Below are 17,170 nucleotides of genomic sequence, written 5' to 3' on the forward strand. Positions count from 1 at the left end.
CATCTGCAGGCAGAACTAATGCAGTGCCAGCTGCTGGCAGACAGATTTCTTGCACCTCAGGTTCCAGCTGGAGGAGGACAAAGGCTCAGAGTTCTCTAGGATGCATTAAACGTCAGATCCTGCTTCTTGGCATCTTTGCCTGACCCAAGAGTCACAGAAGGGGTTGGGTTGGAAGGGACCTTCAAGATCAGCCAGTGCCAACCCTCTGCCATGGGCAGGGAGCACCTTCCACCAGCATAGGATGCTGAAGGACTCATCCAGCCTGGCCTTGAACACCTCCAGGGAGGTTGTGGGGCACAGAAGCACCCAACGTGATCTTTGATCTTTGATCACGTTGGGTGCTTCTGTGCCCCCACAACCTCCCTGGGGAACCTGTGCCAGTGTCTCACCACTCTCACTCTCACCAATCTCTTCCTCCTCTCCACTCTCCCTCTCCCCTCTCTCAGCTCAAAGCTGTTCTCCTTCATCCTGCCACTCCCAGCCCTTGCCCAAAGTCCCTCCCCACATCTCTTGAGCCCCTTCAGGCACTGGAAGGTTGCTCTGAGGTCTGCCTGGAGCCTTCTCTTCTCCAGGCTGCACAGCCCCAACTCTCCCAGCCTGTCCCCACAGCAGAGGTTCTGCAGCCTCTGCTCATTTTAGTGAAGGATCCCAAGATGGGAAGGGGATGGAGGATATTAGCATGGAATCATGGAATGGTTTAGGTTGGAAGGGACCTCAAAGATCATCCAGTTCCAACCCCCTTGCCATAGGCAGGGGCACCTCCTACTAGAACAGGTTGCTCAAGGACTCATCCAGCCTGGTCCTGAACACCTCCAGGGAGGTTGTGGAGCACAGAAGCACCCAACGTGATCAAAGATCACGTTGGGTGCTTCTGTGCTCCACAACCTCCCTGGGCAACCTGTGCCAGTGTCTCACCACCCTCACTCTAAGGAATTTCTTCCTCATCTCCAGCCTCAATCTCCTCTCTTCCAAGGGGGATGAGCAAGGAGGGTGTAGAAACCTTTTCCTGACTGAGCTGCCTGGCAACACATCATTGACTGTCTCTGGGTGACAAACTGTGACTGGCAGCAGGCTGCAGGTGCAAGGCACCAGAAGAAACAGGTCAAAGCAGCAACTCTGCTTAGTCCTCACCAGCTGCTGAAGCCACTGTGGCTGCCAGGTTCCAGGGGCTGCAGATCTTCCAAGCTGCAGAGCTGTGCAATGCCTCAAGAGCCCCAGAAAGAAGGGTTCTGGTGAGAAGCATTGTGCCAGGCACTGGCACAGGCTGCCCAGGGGAGGTGGTGGAGTGCCCATGGCTGGAGGGGTTGAAGGAAGCTGTGGCCATGGCACTTGGTGGCCATGGTGGGGTTGGGTTGATGTTGGACTGGAGGATCTCAGAGGGCTTTGCCAAGCCAAACAATTCTCTGATTCTCTGATCTGCTGCAGTTTAGCTATGGAAAGATTAATCATGAGCTGATGGAGCTCTTCTCCAGACTACCTCCAGGTTGGCCCTCATAGGACTTGTGGTCAAGACCCTTCCCCAGCTTGGGTGCTCTTATCTGGACCTGCTTCAGCCTCTCCATGTCCTTCTTGGTGTTGGGTTGAGAGGGAGACTGGATGATCTTAGAGGCCTGTTTCAACCTTAATGGTTCCATGTGTAGAGGGACACCTGGAAGACTCCCTCCAGCTGTGTCTGGTAGGACTCTCTTCAGAGAGCTGTCTTGTGGTGGAACCTGAGTGCTGCTCACTGAGAAGTGTCCCCCCAGACAGGAGCCACCAGAACAACCTTCTGAGGCCAGGACAGACACTGGGCTTGGAGGAGTCCTCATTCCAAAGATGACATCTGCCAAGCATGGCATTGCCTCACAAGTCTCCAGATTGACTGGAGAGAGCTTTGAAGAGGATGGTACTGGGAGGAAGGAGTCATAGAGGCACAGGATCAAGCAGGTTGGCAGAGAGCTCCAAGCTCACACAGCCCAACCTAGCCCCCAGCCCTGCCCAACCAACCAGACCATGGCACTCAGTGCCCCAGCCAGGCTTGGCTGCAACACCTCCAGGCACAGTGACTCCACCACCTCCCTGGGCAGCCCATTCCAGTGCCAATCACTCTCTCTGACAACAACTTCCTAACAACATCCAGCCTAGACCTGCCCTGGCACAGCTTGAGGCTGTGTCCCCTTCTTCTGTTGCTGGCTGCCTGGCAGCAGAGCCCAACCCCACCTGGCCACAGCCTCCCTGCAGGCAGCTGCAGGCAGCAATGAGCTCTGCCCTGAGCCTCCTCTTCTACAGGCTGCACCCCCCCAGCTCCCTCAGCCTCTCCTCACAGGGCTGTGCTCCAGGCCCCTCCCCAGCCTTGCTGCCCTTCTCCAAACACCTTCCAGCACCTCAGCAGCTCTCTGCAATGGAGGAGCCCAGAACTGGACACAGCACTGCAGGGGTGGCCTGAGCAGTGCTGAGCACAGGGGCACAAGAACCTCCCTTGTCCTGCTGCCCACACTGCTGCTGAGCCAGCCCAGGATGCCATTGGCTCTGCTGCCCACCTGGGCACTGTTGCCTCCTGCTCAGCTCCTCTCTGCCAGCACCCCCAGCTCCCTCTCTGCCTGGCTGCTCTCAGCCACTCAGTCCCCAGCCTGTAGTGCTGCTTGGGGTTGTTGTGGCCAAAGTGCAGAGCAAGGACTCCTCTGAGACACCGTTGTCACAGAGACAACCCTTCCACCCCTCAGCCAGCCACAGGCAGTTCCAAGCTGTGCCAGGGGAGCTATGGGCTGGATGTTAGGAGCAAATTCTTCACAGGGAGGGGTTTCTGCAGCACTCAGCAGTGCTGGGGGAATGATTGGAGTTGGTGACTTGCTCCAGCCCTGGAGCCACTCAAGGTCAGGCTTGATGGGGCTGTGAGCAACCTGATCTAGTTGGGGATGGTCCTGCTGAGTGCAGGGGGCTTGCACTGGAGGACCTCTAGAGATGCCTCCCAACCCAATGCAGTCTCTGACTCTATCACAGACTGACAGCAACATTCAGCTTGGAAAAGCCACTCAGGAGCAGCAAGTCCAACCCAGAAGCCTACTCTAGGGTTTAGTCTGGAGAAGAGGAGGCTCAGGGCAGAGCTCATTGCTGCCTGCAGCTCCCTGAAGGGAGACTGTGGCCAGGTGGGGTTGGGCTCTGCTGCCAGGCAGCCAGGGCCAGAAGAAGGGGACACAGCCTCAAGCTGTGCCAGGGCAGGTCTAGGCTGGATGTTGTTAGGAAGTTGTTGTCAGAGAAAGTGATTGGCACTGGAATGGGCTGCCCAGGGAGGTGGTGGAGTGGCTGTGGCTGGAGGTGTTGCAGCCAAGCCTGGCTGGGGCACTTAGTGCCATGGTCTGGTTGGTTGGGCAGGGCTGGGTGCTAGGTTGGGCTGTGTGAGCTTGGAGCTCTCTTCCAGCCTGCTTGGTTCTATGAATTGAAGCAATCACACAATCAGGAGGGGGTCCAGAGGGCTTGGTGGCAGAGTGCAGAGGGCCTGTGCAGAGTGCAGCCTGGCAGCTGTGGCATGCTCAGGGTTTTGATAGCCACACACCACTCTCACCACCTGAGAGCACCCAGGGAGCCCTTCTTCATCTCACACCACCTGAGGAGATCAGATCCGTGGCACAGGACACCTGAGAGGCATCAGCCTGGAGGCAGCACTGACCCTGAGCACAGTTTTCAGAGCTGTTTTGTCCCACAGACAGAGCCAGTGGAGCACAGGACCCACTGCAGGCACCCTCACAGCGATGGAACCACCCTGCTGGACCACCTCTGGCAGCATGAACACTGCCTCAGCCCTTCCCTTGCTCTCAGAGATGCTTTGCTGACCTGCAGACAAGACACTCACACACCCACCCACCCTGCAGACAAGGCACCCACACACCAACCCAGGAGATCTGCAGCATGAAAACTGATCACAAAATGATCCTTGTTAAAAGGCAAAACTCCACCTGGGAAGTGCTGGGGCAGAGGGAGCAGAGCCCTGGCCAGGGGAGCACAGCAGCTGCTGCCCAGCTGAGCCCTCCTGCCCGCGGGGGTCCACAGTGGGATGCCTGCAAGCAAACCTCTTCCTACTCAGGGATCAGGATGAGCTCTCCAAGTGCACAATCCTCCACCTAGAGACAGTCCCACGCAGCAAAGACAGCCCAGATGTGGTCCTAACCCATCTCTGAAGGCCAACACAAGCACAGGACAGAGCAAGGCTGGCAGTGACCTGGCAGCTACTTTATGAGGGTTAATGACCTTCCCCCTAAGTGAGCTTTTGGAGGAGCACAAGTCCAGAGGCTGCCTAAGAGTTTCTGACCTTCCACCTAAGTGAGCTTTTGGAGGAGCACAAGTCCAGAGGCTGCCTAAGAGTTTCTGACCTCCCCCCTAAGTGAGCTTTTGGAGGAGCACAAGTCCTGGGGAGGTTTCCCAGCCAGCTGCTGCCACCTCCTCAGCTCTGAGCCGGGGGCAGCGCAGTGCCCTCCGCAGCAGCCCAGCTCCGCAGCGAGCTCCGGGCCAAGCAGGAGCTGTGCCCCAGCCAGATCAGATTTACTCAGGGCACACAGCCCCAGCAGAGCCTCTGACTGGAAGCCTGAGACTTTCCACATCAGAACCAGTCCTGCCAGCTGAGCCATGCCCCGAGCCAGCAGAGGGCTGCAAAGGGAGGCACTCCCTAGCCGAAGGGCAGGCAGGGCTGCAGAGCCTTCCTCTCACAGCAGCACTGCTCCCTCCCTCCCTCCCTCCCGAAGAGCCATGGCTCTCCAAGTGACCTTTCCCAAGCAATGGCCAAGCCTGCTGCCCACAGCTCTGTGCCAGGCAGGGTAGGGCTTCTGTTGGCTTCCCAGAAGCCAGGTGGTCCCCAGGCTGCCAGCTGCAGTCCCACATCTGGTCCTTCTGCCACCCCTGCCACTGCACTTCAGTGCTCTGCAGGCAGGAATTGCCTAGACCAAGCCACTTGCAGCTTGGAGGCTGGACTGGATGACCTCTGGAGGTCCCTTCCAACCCAATCCAGGCTGTGATACTACAGGTCTAGGTAATGTTCCTGTTCCTTGTTCCAGAGGAGCCACAAAGCTTCTGGAAGCACAGACCCAAAGCCAGCAGAGCTCCAGGCTGGCCAGGGCCTGCTTTCCATCTGTTAACCATGAGGTCAGGGGGCACCCAGGGAGCTGAGGGTCCATGGCACCTGGCTGAGTGACAGCTCTTGGTGCAGACACTCTGGGGCATCCTTCTCCTACTGCATGCAAAAGGAGGGAGGATGAGGAGGGAAAGAGGCAGAGAAATGTGGCAAAGAGGCTCCTGGTGTGCAAAAGGGCAGGATCTGGCTCACACTGCTGCCTGGGGGGGGGGCTTTCCTCAGCATCTCCATCACACCTTGGGCCAACAGCTCAGCAGGCTCAGGGCTTTGGGCTGAGCTGTGGCAAAGGCTGTGGGCCCTGTTAATTAGTCTCAGACTTACCCTGTGGTGGGGAAAGTCTCTTTTGGGCCAGGGACCTCCAGGACTGAGCTTGGGTTCCTGTGACAAACTGCCACACACCCCTGGGGCTTGCCAGAACTTCTGGCTGGCTGCAGAGCAGGCTCTGCATGGCAGTGCTGCAGCCACAGCAGGACTCAGAGCCTTCCTTTGCAGCCCTGCTGTGAACCTGCTCTGGTCCTGCTCTGGCAGGGGGGGTTGGACTCGACGATCTCTGGTCCCTCCCAACCCTGTGATCTGCAAACCATTTTGCAGTTCCAAACATGCAAGCCACAAGCTTCCAGGGCCAGGCTTGGGGCAGACCCAGTCTCTTCTATGCCTGGCTGGAGCTCCAGAGCCAGAGGCAGTGTAGCTATCAGGGCAGCTTTCAATCAGCATCACTCTAACAGGCTTCCAAATCCAACCTGAGGAGAGGCTGAGGGCCCTGGGGCTGAGAGTCTGGAGAGGAGAAGACTGAGAGGGAATTGGATCAATGTCTGTAACTGTCTGAGGACTGGGGGCCAGGAGGGGGGGACAGGCTCTGGGGGTCAGGAGGGGGGGACAGGCTCTGCTCACTGCCCCCTGGCACAGGACAAGCAGCAGTGGATGGAAGCTGCAGCACAGGAGGTTGCAGCTCAGCACAAGAGGCAACTTCTTGCCTGGAAGGCTCCCAGAGCCCTGGCACAGGCTGCCCAGAGAGGCTGTGGAGTCTCCTTGTGTGGAGCCTTCCCAGGCCTGTCTGGATGTGTTCTGTGTGCCCTGAGCTGGATTGTGTGGTCCTGCTCTGGCACAGGGGCTTGGACTGGATGAGCTCCTTGGGTCTCTCCCAATCCCTGACATCTGGGATCTGTGATCCAGGTGTTTTCAGCTGCACTGCCCAGAGAGCAGCCCAGGAGTGCCCCAGCTCAGTGCTGTGCTCTGGATGCCCTGTTCTTGTAGGCAACACTCAGCAGCAGGGACCTGCTGCTAACTGAGATGTGGAGGAGCATCCTCCAGCTTGCAGAAGGCTTAGCCCCAGTGGGACTGGATGCTCTGGGCAGGTAGGAGTTGAGCAGCTTCTGCTCCCTGCTCTTCCCTGCCTGGGTGAATTATTCCACTTAGGATTTTCATTTCAATTTCTGACCTTTCCTTTTGCCCCTGGAGCCCGAAGCAGAACTTCCTGGGGAGCAGAGCAAGGGCTGGGTGGGAAGGCAGAGAGGGATCAGGACGACTGAACTCTGCTGAGTCAGACCCTCAGGAGCCAATTCCTTCGAAGTCATTTGATTGTTTGGGTTTGTTTAGGAGAGCCAAAGCACTGTGACAGCAGTGAGAGCAGTGAGAGCAGTGAGAGCTGTGAGAGCAGTGAGAGCAGTGACAGCAGTGACAGCTGTGACAGCAGTGAGAGCAGTGAGAGCAGTGAGAGCAGTGACAGCTGTGACAGCAGTGACAGCAGTGACAGCTGTGACAGCTGTGAGAGCAGTGAGAGCAGTGAGAGCAGTGAGAGCAGTGACAGCAGTGACAGCAGTGACAGCAGTGAGAGCAGTGAGAGCAGTGACAGCTGTGACAGCAGTGAGAGCAGTGACAGGCAGTGACAGGCAGCAGGGGCAGGCAGCAGGGACAGGCAGCAGGGGCAGGCAGCAGGGGCAGGCAGCAGGGGCAGGCAGCAGGGACAGGCAGCAGGGGCAGGCAGCAGGGACAGGCAGCAGGGCCAGGCAGCAGTGACAGGCAGCAGTGACAGGCAGCAGGGCCAGGCAGCAGGGGCAGGCAGCAGTGACAGGCAGCAGGGGCAGGCAGCAGGGGCTGGCAGGCTGCACTCCAGGCTTTGCACTCTCCTCACCTTGCCGAGGAGCTCTTGGCTGATAGCACCAGAGAGACCTGGGGACCATCCTGCCCCAACACCACACAGCTACAGGAGAGCTGTGCACCAGGAGACACTTTGGTTTCCCTCCATGGGCCATGATAAGGAATGAGCCCTTCAAGGGTGTGGCTCCTCTGACCCTCTTCAGACTGCAAGGTGCAGTGTGCACTGCTGAGCACTGCTGAGCACTGCTGAGCACCTCTGCAGGGGCTACCAAGCAGCTCAGGTGTCTACCTCTGGTGGCCAAACCTTCACAGCAGGACACAGCCTCACAGCAACATTCCAGTTGGCAAAGCTCCTCAGGGTCACCAAGGCCAGCCCAGAACTCCACTCTGCAAGGTTCACCCCAAAACATAGCCCCGAGCACCACAGCCAAACCACCTCTGAACACCTCCAGGGTTGGGCACTCCACCACCTCCCTGGGCAGCCTCTGCCAGTGCCTGACCACTCCTGCTGGGAAAAATTCTCCCTCATGTCCAGCCTCAGCCTCCCCAGTGGCAGCTTGAGGCCATTCCCTCTTCTCTCACTGTTTCCCTGTGAGCAGAGCCCAGCAGCAGCCTCTCCACAGCCTCCTTTCAGGCAGCTGCAGGCAGCAGTGAGCTCTGCCTCAGCCTCCTCTGTTCCACACTGCCCATCCCCAGCTCCCTCAGGCTCTCCTCAGCACATTTATTCCCCAGGCCCTTCCCTGCCCTCCTCTGCTCTGGCTCCAGCACCTCCACATCTCTCTTGTACTGAGGTGCCCCAACCTGAAGCCAGCACTGGAGCTGTGGCCCCAGCAGAGCAGAGCACAGGAGGACAATCCCCTCCCTGCTCCTGCTGGCCACAGCATTTCTGCTCCCAGCCAGGATGCCTTTGGTTTTCTCTGCCCCCTGGGCACTGCTGGCTCACACTCAGCTCCTGTCTGTTACAACCCCCAGGTCCCTATCTGCAGCAGCTCTCCAGCCACACTGGCCCAAGCCTGCAGTGCTGCTTGGGGCTGTTGTGCCCCAGGTGCAGGAGCTGGCATAAAGTGCTGAAAGCAGCAATGTCCCCTGGGTGACAGCAGCAATGTCCCCTGGGGCTTGGTGTGAGAGGCAGAGCTGTGCCCTTCCTCAGGAGGGCATCTTGCCAGAGCTGTGAGATGTGGCATCCTCTGGCATGCTGCAGAGGAGCATCTGCTGCCACAGCAGGCTGCAGGGTGCTGCACCTCCTAGCTCCTGGGGAGATGCCCTGCAGGGGAAGGGCAGAGCTCAGCCCCTCCCAGCCTGCTGCAGAGGAACATCTCCTGCCAGAGCATGCAGACAGCCTCCATGGTGTGGTGCTCTGGGGAGCAGCCCCTGGTGCAGCTGCACTCTGGAGCACAGCACATGGCAGCTCTGTGCACTCCAGTCCTGCTGTGCCTAGCACAGCACCAGACAGGGGCCAGGCTGTGCCCCATGTGGTCTGTGCAGGCAGCTGCAGGCAGCAATGAGCTCTGCCCTCAGCCTCCTCTGTTCCACACTACCCATCCCCAGCTCCCTCACTCTCTCCTCAGCACATCTATTCCCCAGGCCCTTCCTTGCCATCCTCTGCACCTCCACATCTCCCTCGTGCCCAAATCTGACCACAACTCTCCAGCCGTGGCCTCACCAAAGCCCAGCCCATGCCAACCCCCACCGAGCTTCAGCCAACCGCAGCAGCAGCAGCAGCAGCAGCAGCAGCAGCAGCAGCAGCAGCAGCAGCAGCAAACTTACTTGGAGCTGGCCTGGGTCTGTCCATAAACATCCTGCTTGCAGCTCATGACCGGCTGGGCATAGACCACATCGGGCTTGTTGCTGGAGGGGCAGGAGAGGGCCCGGGCTGGCATTTTTTTACTCGTCCTGCTGGTGCCCTGCTGGGTGCTGCAGCTGCTGTAGATGCTCTGGCGGTTCAGGGTGGTCTTGTGCTCTGCCCGTGCCCCGCCCTGGCTCTTGCGCAGGGTGCCCCGGGGCGGCTCGCAGTAGAGGTCGGGCTCGCTGCGGCTGCTCTTGATGTTCTGCACGAAGCAGTAGTCGCTGCCGGCCCTGGCAGGGCTGCAGACAGCTTTGCTGTAGTGCTTGCTGCCCCAGCCCTCCATCTGGCTGTAGGAGCTGTAGCGCCTGTTCTCCACGTCCCGCTTCAGGGTCCCGTTGTAGAGCTGGGCAAAGAGAGAAGAAAGGGGAGGGTGAGCTGGAGCTGGGCACTGCCAATCCTGCTACTGCCCAGGGGGCACAGCTGCTGAATGTCTGTGAGGCTCAGGTGTGCATCAGGGGGTCAGAGAAGGGTTTGGGTTGGAAGGGATTTGAAAGCTCAGGCAGTGGCAACCTCCTGCCATGGGCAGGGACAGCTCAGACCAGCACAGGGTGCTCAAGGGTCAAACCCAGACTGGCCTGGAACACCCCCAGGGAGGTTGTGGAGCACAGAAGCACCCAATGTGATCTTTGATCACATTGGGTGCTTCTGTGCTCCACAACCTCCCTGGGGGTGTTCAGTGCTTCTGTGCTCCACAACCTCCCTGGGGGTGTTCAGTGATTCTGTGCCCCACAACCTCCCTGGGCAACCTGTGCCAGGGTCTCACCACCCTCAACCTGTGCCAGTCTCTCCCCACCCTCACTCTCAACAATTCCTTCCTCCTCTCCACTCTCCCTCTCCCCTCTCCCAGCTCTAAGCCATTCTCCTTCATCCTGCCACTCCCAGCCCTTGTCCAAAGTCCCTCCCCAGATCTCTTGAGCCCCTTCAGGCACTGGAAGGTTGCTCTGAGGTCTGCCTGGAGCCTTCTCTTCTCCAAGCTCGACAGCCCCAACTCTCCCAGCCTGTCCCCACAGGGGAGGTTCTGCAGCCTCTGCTCATCTTGGTGGCCTCCTCTGGACCCTGTCCAGCAGCTGCAGCTCCTTCTTGTGCTGGGTGCCCCAGAGCTGGAGGCAGAGCTGCAGGTGAGGGCTGAGCAGAGCAGAGGGGCAGAATCCCCTCACTCATGGAGGACAAACTTGGCCTTGAACACCTCCAGGGAGGGGGCAGCCACAGCCTCCCTGAGCAACCTGTGCCAGTCTCTCCCTGCTCTCAGTCTGAAGAACTTTTTCCTAATGCCCAATCTAAATCTTTTATAGCCCAAAATTTACTAGAGGTAAAAAAAAAAATCATCTTGCACCGCCCCAGGAGATCAGATCCCAGGCACAGGACACCTGAGGAGCACCACACTTGAACCAGTACTGACCCTGACCACAGCCACTGCACTGCCAGAGCAGTATTGTCCCACAGACAGAGCCAGTGGAGCACAGGACCCACTGCAGGCACCCTCACAGCGATGGAACCACCCTGCTGGACCACCTCTGGCAGCATGGAGACTGCCTCAGCCCTTCCCTTGCTCTCAGAGATGCTTTGCTGACCTGCAGACAAGGCACCCACCCACTCACCCACCCACCCTGCAGACAAGAGACCCACCCACCCTGTAGAGAAGACACACACACCCACCCTGCAGACAAGAGACCCACACACACCCTGCAGAGAAGACACCCACACACTCACACACCCTGCACACAAGGCACCCACCCACCCCGTGGACAAGACACCCACCCACCCTGAAGAGAAGACACCCATGCACCCACCCACCCTGCAGACAAGGCACCCATGCACCCACCCTGCAGACAAGGCACCCACACACACCCACCCTGCAGACAAGGCACCCACCCACCCTGCAGACAAGGCACCCACACACCCACCCACCCTGTGGACAAGACACCCACCCACCCTGAAGAGAAGACACCCATGCACCCACCCACCCTGCAGACAAGGCACCCACACACCCACCCACCCTGTGGACAAGACACCCACCCACCCTGAAGAGAAGACACCCATGCACCCACCCACCCTGCAGACAAGGCACCCACACACCCACCCACCCTGTGGATAAGACATCCACACACCCCCCCCCTGTAGACAAGGCACCCACACACCCTGCACACAAGGCACCCACACACCCTGCAGACAAGGCACCCACACACCCTGCACACAAGGCACCCACACACCCTGCAGACAAGGCACACACACACCCACCCAGGAGGTCTGCAGCATGAAACCTGCACACAAAATGATCCCTGTTAGAAGGCAGAACTCCACCTGGGGAACACTTTGTAAGGTGCCAAACCCGCCCTTGAAACCTGAGGACCCTCAGTGGCCTCCAGCAGCTTGAAAGGAGAACTGAAAACCCAAAGTGAAACCCCAAGCAGGAGCCTGGCACCAAAGCAGACCTCCTGCTCCCTACACACAGGGTCTAACCCAGGCTGGAACTAGAGGACCTCCCCTCTTGCCACCACAATGGGATGTGGGCCCCATCCTGCCCTTCCAGCACTGCCTGCTTTGGGTGTTAGCTTCCATTGTGCTGTTTTGTTCACCTCCCATCTGTAAGCTCATCAGAAAGGGAATAACTGCAGTGAGAGGTCAGGCATAGAACCACAGAATCAACCAGGGTGGAAGAGAGCTCCAAGCTCCTCCAGCCCAGCCTAGCCCCCAGCCCTGCCCAACCAACCAGACCATGGCACTGAGTGCCCCAGCCAGGCTTGGCTGCAACACCTCCAGCCACAGCCACTCCACCACCTCCCTGGGCAGCCCATTCCAGTGCCAATCACTCTCTCTGACAACAACTTCCTCCTCACATCCAGCCTCAACCTGCCCTGGCACAGCTTGAGGCTGTGTCCCCTTCTTCTGTTGCTGGCTGCCTGGCAGCAGAGCCCAACCCCACCTGGCTACAGCCTCCCTGCAGGCAGCTGCAGGCAGCAATCAGCTCTGCCCTGAGCCTCCTCTGCTGCAGGCTGCACCCCCCCAGCTCCCTCAGCCTCTCCTCACAGGGCTGTGCTCCAGGCCCCTCCCCAGCCTTGCTGCCCTTCTCCAAACACCTTCCAGCACCTCAGCATCTCTCTGCAATGGAGGAGCCCAGAACTGGACACAGCACTGCAGGGGTGGCCTGAGCAGTGCTGAGTACAAGGGCAGAAGAACCTCCCTTGTCCTGCTGCCCACATTGCCCCTTCAGTCAGAAGGGCTTCTTCACTCTCACTGTGCCAAGAAACAAGTGGAGACAATGAGCATCTGCCTGTGATGCTACAAGATGTGTAGCATCAGCTCATGATGGGATGGTCTGAGAACAAAGGGGGGACCTGCAGCAAGAACTGAGATGACTAAGCCAGGATGGAAACACAAAGAATAAAAGACAGAGGGGGGGGAGAAATCCACTCAAACACCCAACAAAGCCAAACCAAACCCCAAACAACTGCAATTTCATCAAGTGGAAAAAAAGAGGCTTTGAGCTGTCACTTCAGAACTTCACTTCAACAAAAGCTCCCCAGATTGGCCCCAAGCACCCCAGGATTGCTTCCAATGTTCTTGTGCAACATGAAACCTCCTGGAAGCCTGCAGGGTCGTGCCTGAGGGAGAGACAAGTCCCTAAGGGCTGTGCCAGGGGAAAGAAAAGAATTAGAGGTCTTTTAGTGCACTTTCCCCCCACCTCCCCCCCCCGTGGTGCTGAGTCCTTTCACCCTATCTGTACCCAGCAAGCTGGCAAGAAGCTCTCCAAGACATGAAGCAAGCAGTGGTAGAAAGAATCACAGAGTGGGTTGGGTTGGAAGGGATCTGAAAGCTCAGGCAGTGGCAAGCCCCTGCCATGGGCAGGGACAGCTCAGACCAACTCAGGTTGCTCAAGGACTCATCCAGCCTGGCCTGGAACACCTTCAGGGAGGTCGTGGAGCACAGAAGCACCCAACGTGATCTTTGATCTTTGATCACGTTGGGTGCTTCTGTGCTCCACGACCTCCCTGGAGGTGTTCACTGATTTTGTGCTCCACAACCTCCCTGGGCAACCTGTGCCAGAGTCTCACCACCCTCAACCTGTGCCAGTCTCTCCCCACCCTCACTCTCAACAATTCCTTCCTCCTCTCCACTCTCCCTCTCCCCTCTCCCAGCTCTAGGCCATTCTCCCTCATCCTACCACTCCCAGCCCTTGTCCAAAGTCCCTCCCCAGCTCTCCTGCAGCCCCTTCAGGCACTGGAAGGTTGCTCTGAGGTCTCTCTGGAGCCTTTTTTCTCCAGGCTGAACAGAACAAAACTGCCAACTCCACTCCCTTTGGTTCATCTCGAGTCACTTCATCCATGCTGAGCCTTGCTGGGCCAAGTTTTTTCTTCTCTCACCTCACTTTAAGCAGCCTTCAGGCTGCCTCTTTCTGCAGAAGCCACCCAAAGCATCCCATGGGCAGGGTGAGAAACTCCAACACGAGGAACTGATTAATGCCCACGGAAAGTCAAGGTGCAAGGTGTGAAAAGTCTCTGCCTGGCTCCTGCCACTGAGCAAAAAAAGTCTTTTTTTGATAAGCCAGAGACACCACCTGGGGAGGAATCAGGATCACAGAATGCTTGGGATGGGAAAGCAGCTTTAGAGCTCCTCCAGTCCAACCCTCAGCTCCCCCTGGTCAAATGGGTTTGGTTGGAAGGGACCTTCAAAGCTCCTCCAGTCCAGCCCTCTGTGCTCAGCAGGGACATCCCCAACCAGAGCAGGTTGCTCACAGCCCCAAACAACCTGACCTGCAGTGGTGCCAGGCACAGAGCAGCTTCCACCTCTCTGACCATCCTCAGGCTCTCACCACCCTCAGTGTCAAACATTTCTTCCTTCTCTCCACTCCAAATCTCCTTCTTTTAGTTCCAAACCATCCCCTCCTTGTCCTGTCCCCATCCGCACTTAGAGATCCTCCCTCTGAGTCCCGTTGCTCTGCCTCAGCTTCCTCCCAGCCCTGGGCACGCTCATCATCATCATCATCATCATCATCATCATCATCATTCCAGCTTCCAACACTCCACAGAATGGTCATTATGTTAATTAATTAAGCCAAATATGAGCAAAGTGACCTGCAGGAAGGCAGTGAAGCCTCTCTGCTGCGTCCCAGAGAGCTGCAGAGGTAACAGCTGCAGGAGTTTCACAGCAGCTAACCCAGTGAGGATGAGGAGACAGCCTTCAGCCCAGCCCCCCTGACAGTCTGGAGTGGTTTTCCTGCTTTCATCTGGCAGCACTGCAGCTCAGCAGGTGGACTGCTGGAAGGGGAGCAGAAGGGAGGACCTTTGCTTTGCTTTGCTTTGACTGCAGAGGACACGGAGGGAACCTCTTGGCTCTCTGCAGCAGGATTGGTGCCACTGCAGGGCTTGCAGGGGTGTGGAAGGGGAAGCTGTGTGTGATAAGGAGAGCAAGGACAAGGCAGAGAGTGTGAGGTGAGTCTTGGGGACTGCTCTGCACTGGGCACAGAGTCACAGAGAGCCAGGTTGGAAGGGACCCTGTGGCTGCTTGGGCTGGATTTATAGCTCAGACATGAACCAAATGCTGGGAACAGAGAAACTTGGAAGTGGAAGAGCATTGGAGTGGAAGGGTGAACATTGCAGGGATAGCCCATAATATGGCAGCAATGGGTAAGCTGGATTTCATTTCATTGGAGCATCAAAAAGATCATGTCTGGAAGCAGAGCTCAGATCTGCCCCTTGCTGCTTTTGCCATACCTGCTGCTACCTTCCCCCAGCGCTGTTTTGGCTGCTGCCTGCTGCTTCCCTGCCACTGAGAGAGTCACAGGATCAGGCAGGCTGGCAGAGAGCTCCAAGCTCCTCCAGCCCAACCTATCCCCAGCCCTGCCCAACCACCCAGACCATGGCACTAAGTGCCCCAGCCAGGCTTGGCTTCAACACCTCCAGGGACAGCCACTCCACCACCTCCCTGGGCAGCCCATTCCAGTGCCAATCACTCTCTCTGCCAACAACTTCCTCCTCACATCCAGCCTCAACCTGCCCTGGCACAGCTTGAGGCTCTGTTCCCTTCTTCTGTCCCTGGCTGCCTGGCAGCAGAGCCCAACCCCACCTGGCTACAAGATCCCTCCCCCAGTGAAGTCAATTCACTGCAACTCAGAATCTTTGGAGAGTCAGAGAAAAAAAGAAGTTGTATTTTTGTGCAGTTTAGGCTAAATGTAAGAGTGCAGGAAAAATAAACTCCTGCAGGAATAGAATAACCTTAAAGTAGATGTGGAAGGGGACAAGCTGGGGAGGGGCCTGGAGCACAGCCCTGTGAGGAGAGGCTGAGGGAGCTGGCAGCCTGCCAGGCTGAGGCTTCAAACTGCCACTGCAGGGCAAACCACTGTTGCCCTTGTGAGATGGTTCCTGCCTCTGGTGTCCAGGTTGGCCACACACCATGGAGAGGTTCTCTCCAGCCTGGTTCTGCTGTGGGTGCAGCACACCCAGCAGTGTGCAGTGACCTTTCACCAAGTCATGATCAGCCCACAAAGGCTGAGTGTGTCCCTCTAAAGGTGATGCCATCCTCACTTCTCTGCCCTGCTGAGGCCACATCTGCAGTGCTGTGTCCAGCTCTGGGCCCCCCCAGGTCAAGAGGGACACAGAACTGCTGGAGAGAGTCCAGCACAGAGCCACAGAGATGCTGCAGGGAAGGGAACAGCTCTGTTAGGAGCAGAGCCTGAGGGAGCTGGGGCTGGGAGCTGGGAGCAGAGGAGCTGAGAGGTGACCTCAGCAGTGCTGGTAAAGATGCAAAGGTGAGTGGCAGAGGCTGGGGCCAGGCTGTGCTGGGGGATGCCAGTGCCAGGGCAAGGGGCAGTGGTGGAAGCTGAGGCAGAGGAGGTTCCATGGGAACATGAGGAGGAATTTTGCCCTGTGAGGGTGGCAGAGCCTGGCACAGGCTGCCCAGGGGGGCTGTGGAGTCTCCTCTCTGGAGATGCTCAACCCCCTCCTGGCTGTGTTCTGTGTGAGCTGCTCTGGGTGCTGCTGCTCTGGCAGGGCTTGGGCTGGCTGAGCTGTGGAGCTCCCTCCCAGCCCCTGCCACTCTCTGCTGCTGTGATTCATTTTCGTGGGTTCAGAGACCCTTGGGACAGTGAGGGCTGGGACAGGGCCGTGGCAGGAAGGTGCATGTTGGACTTTGGGGCTTGGTGGAGCAGGGACCCCAGTGGCAGGGCTCAGTGCTGGCTGGAGCACAGAGCAGCAGCTCTTTAGACGTGAGCCTGCTGGTTTGTGTGTGTGAGTCAGGAGAAGCCAGGATTACACTGTGGGGCTGTCAGAAGCTTGGCAGAGCTGGGCAGCCCCTGGGCATCGCTGAAACCAATGCAGCTCCCCACGGAAGAGCAGAAGTGGAGTTCACCTAGAGCCGTGGTTTGCTCTGCAGCTGCGCCAGGCGAGGGGGGAGCCCTGCCGCGATCCGCTCCGCGCTTCCTGCTGGCATCAGTGCCACACTGACCTGTCCTCCTTGCTGCTGGCCCCTGAGGTGGGTGAAGCAAAGCCACTGCTTCTTTGGAAAGACCTTGGTGCAAGGCAGGGAGCCCTGGGTGCAAGTCGGTGCAGGTCCTGGCAGGGCGGGGAAGCCTTTTGCAAACTCATGGGAAAATAGTTGCCGTGTGAGGTGCAGCTCATTACCAACGCCAGGGCATGACTTTTACTGCTGATCCCACCAGGGGCTTGCCTGAGCCCATTTTAATCTCTTTCAAGTGGCACAGACCTAATTGCTATCTCAGGAACCCTCTCTGCAGCTGGAGCCTGGTCCAAGGGCTCCGAATCGATCAGGAGCCTCCTGCTGCCTTTCAGCACATCTCAGCCCTGCTTGCAAATAGCCTCCAGGAATCACACAGGCTCACAGAGCACAGATCCCAGGATGGCAGGGGTTGGAAGGGGCCCAAAGAGATCATACACTCCAAGCTCCCTGCCAGAGCAGGACCACTCAATCTAGCTCAGGGAACACATCCAGACAGGCTCCACACAAGGAGACTCCACAACCTCTCTGGGCAGCCTGTGCCAGGGCTCTGGGACCCTTCCAGGCAAGAAGTTGCCTCTTGTGCTGAGCTGCAACCTCCTGTGCTGCAGCTTCCATCCACTGCTGCTTGTCCTGTGCCAGGGAGCAGTGAGCAGAGCCTGTCCCCCCCTGCTGAC

General features: G+C 58.1%; 1 protein-coding gene across 1 annotated transcript in view; it reads right to left on the bottom strand.

Moving 5' to 3' along the window:
• The window catches only part of PKP1 (plakophilin 1), a 92,376-nt gene that overhangs the window by 49,368 nt on the left and 25,838 nt on the right, over nucleotides 1-17,170 (bottom strand). The window contains exon 3 of the mRNA XM_064173432.1: nucleotides 8,966-9,387. Coding sequence (XP_064029502.1) covers nucleotides 8,966-9,387 — 422 coding nt within the window. The remainder of the gene's footprint in view (nucleotides 1-8,965; nucleotides 9,388-17,170) is intronic.

The sequence above is a fragment of the Pogoniulus pusillus genome, chromosome 39, assembly GCF_015220805.1.
Source record: "Pogoniulus pusillus isolate bPogPus1 chromosome 39, bPogPus1.pri, whole genome shotgun sequence".
Lineage (NCBI taxonomy): Eukaryota > Metazoa > Chordata > Aves > Piciformes > Lybiidae > Pogoniulus > Pogoniulus pusillus.